The sequence below is a fragment of the Alosa sapidissima genome, chromosome 10, assembly GCF_018492685.1.
Source record: "Alosa sapidissima isolate fAloSap1 chromosome 10, fAloSap1.pri, whole genome shotgun sequence".
NCBI classification, from domain to species: Eukaryota; Metazoa; Chordata; class Actinopteri; order Clupeiformes; family Clupeidae; genus Alosa; species Alosa sapidissima.
Window position 1 is genome coordinate 36053821 of NC_055966.1, and position 11767 is coordinate 36065587.

The 11767-nt window shown below is 43.0% G+C and overlaps 1 protein-coding gene across 1 annotated transcript; it reads left to right on the forward strand.

Annotated features, from left to right (window-relative positions):
- The first annotated feature begins 6952 nt into the window (after positions 1 to 6952).
- On the forward strand, positions 6953 to 10196 carry LOC121720558. Its single transcript, XM_042106807.1, has 6 exons — positions 6953 to 7002; positions 7128 to 7245; positions 7334 to 7522; positions 7720 to 9145; positions 9277 to 9370; positions 9553 to 10196. Exons 2-5 carry the CDS (start codon positions 7184 to 7186, stop codon positions 9346 to 9348), a joined length of 1749 nt encoding a protein of 582 aa, XP_041962741.1. The 5' UTR covers positions 6953 to 7002; positions 7128 to 7183; the 3' UTR covers positions 9349 to 9370; positions 9553 to 10196.
- Positions 10197 to 11767: the final 1571 nt, after the last annotated feature.

An 11767-nucleotide genomic window follows, 5' to 3' on the forward strand; every position in this document is an offset into this window, starting at 1 on the left:
AAGGCCTGAGGGAGATGATGAGCCGAGTTTGTTGTTTCATAAAATGGGAAGAGGTGTATCTGCCACCTTCACCCAGAGAAGGTTTACGTTTCTGCAGCGCCTCACCAGAACGGCTCCCCCACCACACCTTGGATGTGAAATGCTCATTGACCTCGCCAGGAACTGCTCCTGCTCCCATTCCAATCAGGGGACGGTAACTGTAGTGCCTAGCAGCTCGAGGGAACCCTAGCAGCTCGAGGGAACCCTAGCAGCTCGAGGGAACCACAGCAGGCCAAAGCACCACAGAGCCCTGAGAGGATAAAACTGGGATTTTGATGGAGGTCATACACATGTCCAGATTTTCTGTAAAACATCAATAAATAAATAAATAAATAAATAAATGCAATTACATGTCCAACTTTGCCTTCCTAAGTTAAATGAGTGAGTTGAGTTACCCCCCTTTTGATCATCTAAGATTGTTCCATCTCATACATATGCACAGTGTGTTCTTATTTGTGTGTTCCTGATTGAAAAAAATAATATATGTGATATGTAATAATGTATATGTAATAATACAGGTGAAACTAGAAAAAATAGAATATTGTGCAAACGTTCATTTATGGCAGTAATTCAACTTAAAAAGCTGAACTATATTATACCCTCCTGGGAACCAAGAAAAAAAAGTGTCCAACAATCTCTTTTTTTTGTGTGATTTCCTTTCTATTTAGGATTAAAAAAAACATCTTACAAATTTTATTTTTTAAAATGTATTTTTATTTCAAATTTTATAGCATGTCCCCTGTGGTGGACAAAAGGACCGTTTTACTATGAAAAGGTAGCCATGAAAATAGACAAAAATGGACAAATTATGCTTTTAGTGGTATTAAATTAAGGGTAAACTTAACCAAATATAAGGGAAAATATAATTTATTTGCCTTTTTGGACAGTTGTATTTCTTTTTTCTGGATTGTTCATTTCATTTTCATGTTTTTCTTTCATCTGCGATAATTCATTTTTTTGTCTTACTCTTCCTCGCTATCTTCTTGAGGCACAGGATCATAGTCCTCATCTCTGATTCACTCACTCATCACCTGAGAGCTCCAAATCTCCCCCCCCCCCCCCCCCCCCCCCCTCATTCATCCTATACAAATGATCTCCTAAGGGACCGTTTGTTATGTATAAACGGGGTCACCGGAGGAAAATAGGGGAGGGTCATATCTTTTTTTCTTTGTTGAGGGGAGGGTCACCTAACTTTTTTTTGTCTAGGAGGGGGGGGTCACCCATCTTTTGTATTAATGAAAACAGCAAAAAATCAAAGTGGCTTGTTTGATTGTTGATTTCTGTCGCCATATAACGTTCTCTTTCGTTCCTTAGCTCTGTCAACATTGAACAATGAAAATAAGGGAGATTTTCCAGGTTTCTCACGCAAAATACGGAAAATGTCAACATCCGTCCCCATTAACGTTGGAAGGGTTGGGGCAACAAAGTAGCCTACTTTATTCAAGCCTAACAGCCTATATCCATTTGGTCAACTTTATCCAGCCCTAAAAAAGCTAAATTTTACTTTGGTTTACTTGTAGTTTACCGTGTAGCCTAGCCTAACTTTAAACAGTGTGCATGCTTATAAAGCCATTCAAGTCATTTGAGAAGGAAGGAGTGTAGCAAGCTTCCAAATTGACGCTCGTCTGAGAAATTGAGTTTTGGATAATGTTCAGCTTCGACAACTTTACAATGACTGAGGAAGCCTAGAGACGAGTCCATAGCAACAAGTTCATGTGTTGAATTTGTTATTACCCAGTGTGCTTTGTTGAATGGTCTCAATGTTTTATTGTTTTATTTCATGTGAATTCTTACTGGAGGAGTAACTTATTTCAAGTAGGCTAATGCAGTTGCAGGAAGTGTGCATTTAGGGCCCGTCCACACGGAGACGCGTTTTAGGTTAAACGCAGAGGTTTTGCTTCGTCTTGGCCGAGCGTCCAAACAAATCCTGTAAACGCACTGCCCGAAACTGCACTTTTCTGAAACCTGGTCCCAGAGTGGAGAAATCTGAAACCGTAACCCGTTTGAATTCGTTTAGACAGCGAAACCGCACATCCTGCTTGCGTATCGATGATGTCACCTCAGCTGCCCTGGACTTGCACTTATAGTATTGCCTAACAATACTAGTTTTCATACATGACATTACCTACGATTACAATCCGTAAGATAAATATCACAACTGGTGCTGCGCAGCGCCGATAGCTTATGACTTGGTGGACTGAACACTGTTTTTCCCGTTTTTTTTTTAATGCATTCTAGCTACTGTCAGTGACGCGAGAGAACTTAAGTTATTAGGAAAGTGCGGTGTAAGTTCAGGCTACATTGATTTGTGCGTAGTGCCAGTGTCATTCATTTATTTTACATGTCTTACAACATATGTACATGCATTCACAGTCGAGTGAAATCAGATATAAGCATACAAAGACGCTTAGAACTCATGTTAAGCAGATGGTAGCACACTGATTGCAAATGCGCGATTTGATTTGATGCAGGCAACGTATTGTTACTAACAAAGGTTTTATAGCAATATTATAAATGTGGCGACAGAATAGCCTAGAACTTGGGTAAGCCTTGCGTTAAGTGATCGCCAAAACTAATGTGAATCACTGACTACAACCAAAGAAAGTAAATGTGATTATTAGGCCTACCTGCATTAGCCATATAAAGGACGGGACTGCACCCTTCACAAACCGTAAAATAAAGTTTATTAGTTTTACAGTTGACTACAGTTGACAGTTCACCATCAGTCCACACAAACAATTCTGGTTTCCTTGCACTAGCCATTTTGTCATAGCTTATTCTGTCTGTTTGTACAGCACAAACTTTGGTCAATTTCTGTAAAGAAACAGTGCCACCTATAGGCCTGGGGTATGAAGTAACGTGTTGAGTCGTGTTGAGATGGATCCGTTTGGACGCAAATATTCTTGATGCGGTTTCAGGGAAGACGGAGGAAAAAAAGATTGGTTTCGTACGTGTGGACTAGGCCTTAGTTTCCATGCTTATTGTGTTTCCACAACAATGTTAGTGAGTAAATCTACTGAAATGGCCACCATCTTGGTGAAGTGTGATGTGTAAGATCAAAAAGCAGAGGGTGAGTTTAGAACGACAGCTTAAGTTGATGTGTTTTCATAGCGCTCTATAGCGTGGGTGGAAGGTATCGACAATTAGCTGGGGAGGGTCATGTCTTTTTTGAAAAGGCTGTTGGAGGGTCGTTGATAATTTTCTTGCAGGCAGGAAATCCCTCCGGTGACCCCGTTTATAAATAACGAACAGTCCCTAAATTTCCCAAAAAATCTAAATATTTTGGTCCTGGTGTCCATTATAATGGACATTCATAAAGTCACTATTATTTCAAAATGTAAATAACTTAACTTCTTTCAAAATGAATCATATATGATTCCTGACATTTTCATTAACAAGACCATATATTGCCATCATAATGAATGCTTAATAAGAAGACACTATTTGACTTATCTCTCCTCCTTCCATAAAATGTGCTTGTTTTGATGTCAACCATTTTTGAGAACCAGGAAGAGGAGGTTCCCAGCAACCCAGCCAATCACATGATATATCATTAGAAAGCCCAGGATGTCCTCTTTAAAAGACCACGGGAATTGATAGAATAGCTCAAAGGGGTAAAGGGGTATGCTTCTAGAACTTATGTCCACTACAGAGGACATAGGTCTATGGATTGGTTCTCAGGAGGATATAGTACTCATTACATGCCAAGTGAGATATTTCAAGCCTTTATTTGTTATAATTCTGATGATTATGGCTTACAGCTTATGAAAACCCCAAATTAAAAAATCTCAGAAAATTAGAATATTGTGAAAAGGTTCAATATTGTAGGCTCAAAGTGACACACTCTAATAAGATAATTAATCCAAAACACCTGCAAAGGGTTCCTGAGCCTTTAAACCTCCACAAGGAGAGAAAGCCTCAAAGGGTCATTAAAAAAGAAGTTGGATGTTCTCAAAGTGTTGTATCACTTTAATAGAAAGTGAAGTGAAAGGGAAAAGTGTGGAGGAAGAAGATGCACAAGCAGCAAGGAGGACTGCAGCCTGGAGAGGATTGCAGGAAAAGGCCACTCATGTGTGGGGGAGCTTCACAAAGAGTGGACTGAGGCTGGAGTTACTGCATCAAGAGCCACCACACACAGACGCATCCTGGACATGGGCTCCAAATGTCGTATTCTTGTCAAGCCACTCCTGAACAAACAACGTCAGAAGCGTCTTACCTGGGCTAAAGAAAAAAAGAACTGGCCTGTTGCTCAGTGGTCCAAATTCCTCCAAGATGCTTGAAGTCCAGTGTGAAGTTTCCACAGTCTGTGTTAATTTGGGTATCCACGTCACCTGCTGGTGTTGGTCCACTGTGCTTTATTAAGACCAAAGTCAACACACTTAATTTTCCAGCAGGAGTTGGCACCTGCCCACACTGCCAAAAGTACCAAAACCTGTACCCAAATCAAGTACTGAGTACAAGTACATGAATACACTTTTCAGAGGGCTGACATTTCTGTATCCATTTTTTTTTATTGATTTCAAGGATACAAGGATACAAGGATACAAGGAAGTTTATTGTCACATGCATATAGTTACTGGAAGTAAGAAATGCAGTGAAATTATGTCTGGTGTCAGCCTATTTGTGCATTAATGGGGGGGGGGGGGGGGGTAAAAAGTGCAGTAGAAGAGGGGTTTAGTAGATTAAGTGGCAAGGGCTGCATAAAAAAGGTGGGGGAGGATTGGGATTGGGTGGGGGGCACCAACAAGGAGCATGATTTCATGTAGTATTCTAATTTTATGAGATTTTGAATTTGGGGGCTTCATAAGTTGTAAGCCATAATCATCAAAATAAAGGCTTGAAGTCTATATAATATATTAGTTTCAGCTTTTAAGTTGAATTACTGACATAAATGAACTTTTGCACAATATTCAAATTTTTTGAGTTTCACCTGTAGACACACAAGTGTGTGCATGCATGCGTGTATATAGTATTCTGTGTTCTGCTCGCAAGTATCCTTCAGTAGTACATGAGCTAATTATTCAGCTCGGACAGTGAGAGAATTAAGCTAATTATGTTGCTCTAGTATTGATAAAAAAGAGGGCCAGATGTTACCTTGCTATCATTAGTTCCCTTTATGCACACAAGGGGGCAGTATTACCCCAGTGAGAGCAGAGTCGTATACGGCTCTGAGTGAGAGCGGAGCCGGGCATGGGCGGATTATGGGGGTCCTCCCCCAGAATTTTTTTTATTTGTTTGATGTGATCCCTGTATTCTGGTGCATTTTGGGGATGGCCAGTACTAAATTCAATCAGATTCATAGGCTACATCCTGATTTGTTGATATTGAGGCAATGATTCCATGCAAAGGCTTAGGCTTCAGGGCCCCCTGACCCCTTGGGCCCCTGGGCCTGGGCCCAGTAGGCCCGTGCAGTAATCCATCCCTGGTATGAGTGACAGTGGACAAAGACGGTTCATTGAGTGTGTCCTCATATCAAGACTAGTCTGGTACATCAATCATCAGAATTAATTTAGGATCTGCTTAAAAACCACAAGGAAAATAGTTTATTACAATGTATTATGAACTTTCTGATAATTAATATTTGAGTCTCCTGCCAAATCGAACAGACATTAATTTTGACAAGCTGACACTATGTGAAGATTACCAAGATACACTAAAGTGTGTGCTATGCATTGAAAAAGTGCAATATCACAGAAACAACCGTTCTGCTGACCTTAGTTACAATAATGATACTGTGCAAATCAAACTGTGCACTGGACCTTGAAGCCATGGTTGCGTTGCAATTCTGGCGAAAGATTATTGATGTTTTAAGCTCTTCAGCCACTCCGCTCCACTGCGCTCTTCTCCTGCTGCAACATGTTGATTGTCTGGAATTGTGAAAGGCTCCGTCTGAGACGCGTGGGGCACTGTGAGTGTCTTCCGTTTACAGAACAGTGGCACTGTGCACTAACTGAGCACACAATGAACAGACGATTTTAGGACAGTGAGGAGTGATGGTTGAATTTGACCAGAAGTGAACATCTGAGAGCTGCCCTACACAGATTTCCCTGCAGTGCAGGAAAAGACCGGTGCTTGCTTCCTGCTTGAATAGTAGCCTAAAATAATAGGCCTAATGCCTTTTGTAATGCCTTACATTACCACGTTACAACAAAAAGCAACACACAGTAATTAGCCTACATTACTTTTGTAACACGTTACTCCCAACACTGAATAATTAGAAGACAGATTTAGAATCTCTCCGTGATAATAACAAGAAGAACATTTGATCATGCTACACGCAGGGATGCTATCATAATTCTTGTTCCGTGCAAAAGTGACCGAGGGCTAGGCTACTTTAGCCTACTCCTTTGAATTGTAGTGCCACTTAACATTATATTCCTTCATTATATAAATGCATTTATATCATGTTAACGGCATGTGATGTTAACGGCAATGTAGCCTAAACAAATATTTTCAGTCCATTCCGGGTTTTCATTATTATTTTTTATTTTTTGACAGAGACATGGTTAACTGCTCCCAACGCGTGAATGTAGGTTATGGGTGCTTTCGTAAATTGCCAATCTGAGCGCTCCAAGCACAATCTGAAACTTTTTAACCGTGCGTTATTCTGTTTTCAGAGTGTCAGATTGAATTTATGAACGCACCCTATATCTGACAGCTGACAGGCGCGAGCCGCGCGACATTTCTGCAGCCAATCACTGCTGTCTTTTATTTTATCGATTAGGCTATAGCGTAGTCTTGAAAGCCAGATATTAAGTTAGTTTGCGGGCTGATCGCAATTAAATCCAACTGGCCCGCGGGCTGCTAGTTGAATAGCCCTGGACTACTTAATCACTATTATGACGACAATTTAGGCTAAATTGCCATGGAGACAAAACGTTCCTACACTTGTTCAGTGCGTCATAATGCGCCGAGTTCGGTTTTTTATTCACTTTGATTTCACACTGCGATCGTTACTACACGGTAAGTGCAGTGTCCCCTACAGATATTAATTAATTTGGATGCTTGCATTGTCCCCTACAGATATTAATTAATTTGGATTAGCTTGCATTGTTAGCCTACTAACCAAGAGTGCTTGAACCCTCTAGCTATCACTTTACAAAGACCTTTACGGGATCTTCAAACAATATTAAAGACTTACTCTATGGGGACAAATCATCTTGACAATTTTGTCAGTGATGGACCAACCACTGTGAAGATTGCTGGGTAAGCCTTACTACAAAGGGTTCTTCTTAATGCAAATCATAATGTGAATCAGTACATTAGTGATATATACCTTCACTTCTCTCCACAGGGACCCACCTGTGTCTTCAGACATGCAGGGTGAGGCTGGCCAGCCTGCAGAGTCCTTTCCCAGTGATAGTGGTGATTTCATTCCAAGAAATTCGAGTTACCTTCAAGATTACGCTGTCACCCCATCGTCAATGGACTCTTGTTCTACTGACTCTGAAACCATCACTGCTGCCCAAAACCTGGTCAATGAGTAAGTATCCATGCTCAAATGAATACTGAACTTCTGCAATGTCTTGTGATATATAACATACCTAGATCATGTGAATGCTAATGCCTACTTGTCAAAATAGACTACACAAGATAATATTTACATTTACATAAACAAGATAACACTGTACATAATACACTTTAAAATAATAAAATGTTGTTGTTTTTTTCGCGTTTCAGGTGTCTCGACTCTGCTGTCGAGGAAAGGCCAACATGTAAGCTCGACATATATGAGGTGATGGCCAGAGCTGGGGGCAGAGAGGAATGGGACATGGACCTGGGCTCGCTGGACTTTGATACGACCTCCATCACATCGGATACAGTCATGTCCAAAGAGATGGCTGAAGCCCCGCGGTTATCTGTTGTGCCCAACAGGTCCCAGACTAGCGGGAGGCCTGCTGTTGTCCAGCATTTCCTCGCCGCATGTCAGCGGCTCAGGGGCCTCTTCAGGGAGTGCTCGTGTGTCCGAGTCTCATCCGCAGGCCGTCAGCCCGAGCGGCCCCGTACGGACAGGTTTGCGGTGTCCAGTGGCGTTCGACGCCGTGGCCACATCGAGGAGACGGCTGCCTCAGGGTGTGTCGACCTGACCGCAGCCATTGATGCCACGGAGGCCGTGGTGGGCAGGGTGGTCCTCAGTCAAGATGATGCTGCCACCGTCAGGATCAGGATGGAGCACCTTCTGTCCACCGGAGCTCTGAGGCCATTGACAGACATGTTGGTGGAGCACCTCCGTCACCTCATTTCAGAGTATGACTCTTCACTCACTTCTGAGGTGCCTGGCACATCTGTGTCTGCTTCCACCATTCCTCAGTGGAGAGAGACTGATCATATCTATGCCATCGTTGAAAGATTTTTGAAGCCCTTCCTTGGCCAGCTTCTGGAAGATGTCCTCGCTTACTTAAACAAGGCTGATGTGGAAGGCAGTGAACGTGGCTCTCCTTCAGCAGCATCTAGGTCTTATATTGACATCACTGAGGACGCGTTGAGTCTTTTGGCCACCATGATGGTCCAGGAGATCATGGATGATTTATTTAGCAGGCCAGACAAGGAGTCAGGTCAGAGGTCGCCCCACGGACGTTTTACACCCATGACCGGTGGAGCCAGCGACCAGGAGGCTGTGGAGGACTGCAAAGCCACTGGCTGTACCGAGGCAAAGGGCAAAACCACTGTGAGCTTCGAGGGAAATGACTACTTTTCCCTCATTAGTAATGTGCTGGTCCAGCTGATGCGGAAGATTGAGCCCACCACTGAGGACTCGGCTGATTTCACAGCCTTCCACTGCGCCCTCACTGAAAAGATCCTCTCAGAGCTGTGCTCGGCATCAGGCCTCTTAAGAAATGAGCTGCATCCACAATCTGTCAACATCCAGAAGATATGCAAGAAAATGCACAAGGACCTTTTGAAAACTTTTGTCTCCAAAGACATGATCCATAAGCTTTTAGTTTATCGGCTCCCTGTGTTCAGCTCGATCCTGACCAAATGTTTAGTAAAAGAGCTCCTTCGGTTAAGCCAGGGGGAGGCTGAGAGGGCACATAGATGCAAACTATTTAACTTCCTTCAGAGATTTCAACTCTGCAGAAAGGTTTGCGCCGCTTTCAAGAAAAAGGTAGAGTTGTTTGTATTTATCCTCAAAATTCAATCTGTAAAGTATTATTAGTGTGGTAACAACAACAATAATTATAATCAGCATTGTTATCATTATTACTGTCATCATGATTGGTTTGCTTTCATTTCCAGAACTCCAGAACAAACTTCCAGAGAACCAACAAAGTTCAGCCCATGGCCGGGGAAGTCACAGCAGAAAATTAGCCATCCTGTTATGAAAATGGGGGTAAGTCTTCTAGAAGAGATAGATGGATAGATAGATAGATATTCTTTATAGTGTCATACATGTTAAATGGTATCTTATTGCAAACCTTAAATTATTTAAATTATTTTTTCCTCTGCTAATGCACTATAGCATCTTGAATTTCCCCTTGGGGATCAATAAAGTATCTATCTATCTATCTATAGGTCAGACTTGCTCAGCGCTCCTAGAGGGAAATCCCCCTGCACCCTCTTTGCCACACAGGGCCCAGGCTTCTGCCAAAGGCCTGAGGGAGATGATGAGTCGAGGTTTTTTTTTTTTATAAAATGGGAAGAGGTGTATCCGCCGGCTTCTGCAGTGCCTCACCAGAACGGCTCCTTCACCACACCTTGGATGTCCAGAACAGCTCCTTCACCACACCTTGGATGTCCAGAACAGCTCCTTCACCACACCTTGGATGTCCAGAACAGCTCCCTCACCACACCTTGGATGTCCAGAACAGCTCCTTCACCACACCTTTGGTGTCCAGAACAGTTCCTTCACCACACCTTGGATGTCCAGAACAGCTCCTTCACCACACCTTGGATGTCTGCTCTGGGCAATCACATCCAAATGATCCATGAAATGCTCACGGACCTCATCAGGAACTGCTCCTGCTCCCATTCCAATCAGGGGACGGTAACTGTAGTGCCTAGCAGCTCGAGGGAACCCTAGCAGCTCGAGGGAACCACAGCAGGCCAAAGCACCACAGAGCCCTGAGAGGATAAAACTGGGATATTGATGGAGGTCATACACATGTCCAGATTTTCTGCCAAATCATGTCAACAAATAAATACATTTATATGTCCAACTTTGCCTTTCTATACCCTTTGATTAATCTGAGATCGCTCGATCTTACGCATATGCAGTGTGTTGTTTATAGATGATATAAGATATGTCTTAGGCCTACAGTGTGTTGCAGTGTGTTATATATACACCTCTGGACCACTGCACATGTTTCTAAGAATACAATAGTGTTCACATCATGTCTAGGATAAATGAGTAGATATGAGTAGATCCACAGTATCTATCCAAACAATATTGGATAGTAGTGTATGCTCAGAGCCTAAATGATAACAGTGCTTCATGACAATGGTATTATTTAGCCTAACAGCAGACGTAATGAAAGACCTGCGATAGCGTTCCTTCTTGCAAGATGGATGCAGAAGTCTGTTGCTAAAGGAGCTGCTTAGCACTCCCACTGTGCCGTGCAGGGGTGACAGGTTGCATTAAAGAAGAAAAAGGTCACACAAATATGTTTATTGCACAAATAAACACATTTGTATGCAAAGAAAAAGACCAGATTGCTGCCCCAAAGACTGCTTTATTGAGACGGTTTATGTTTAGGCAACAACATCAACTCCCAGGTGAGTCTGTCCATCAGTCTCCTACTTGAAAGGTTTAGCCAGCCATTGTAAATTTGCCATCATGACTTTCGCTGCCGGACCGCATCAGAAGTGGTCATCACTGTTTGAAGGGCTGGGCTGTCTGTCTGCCTTCGCCCATCAACCCCTCACTGACTCCAGTCGTCCGGCCACTGCACCGTATTCCACTGCGTCGTACTGGCCCTTAGCGATGGGGTGTCCGTTGAGCTGTAGTGGCTGCTGGATGCCAGGATCATTGAGCCGCTTCATGCTTCACCGTGGATTTGGAATTTGGTTGTGGTCAGAAAGAAAACAGGGGCTCTGCGCGTCTGTGTGGACCTCCGCACACAGTATGTATATTAGTGCTGTCAGTTAAATATGTATATACTTATATTACTTTTCCTGCTGTAAGTGCATGTTGTGTGTGATGTCTGTATGCTACTGAGACCTTGAATTTCCCCTTGGGGATCAATAAAGTAACTATCTATCTTATCTATCTATCTAACAAAGCAGTCTTCCCAGACAGATACCGGTTGCCCAATGCCCACATCTGAGGAGCTCACGGCACAATCCCACGGCTCGACCGTCTTTTCAAAATTGGACCTCAGAGAGGGCTATCTCCAGGTGTCCCTCCACACTGAAAGCAGAAACCTGACGGCCTTCGTTACACACCTCGGTGTGTTCCGCTACAAGAGGATGCCTTTCGGCCTTAGCTCCGCCCCCTCCTTCCTTTAAAAGGTCATGACCTCAGTGCTGGCAGGTATACCAGGTGTTATTTACCTTGATGATGTCGTGGTACATGGTGCTACTACTGCTATCCATGACTCACCAAACACAGTCTAATCCATACCTGCCAACACTCCCGTTTTTCCGGGTTTTCCCGTATTTCAAGGTTATCCCAGCACCCTCCCATTTTGTTATTTCTCCCGGGAAATTCCCGGAATTTGCATGACCATCAAACCTAATTTTAAAATCACAGATCCATTCATTTTTTCTGTTAGTCTGACATTTCCCGGGT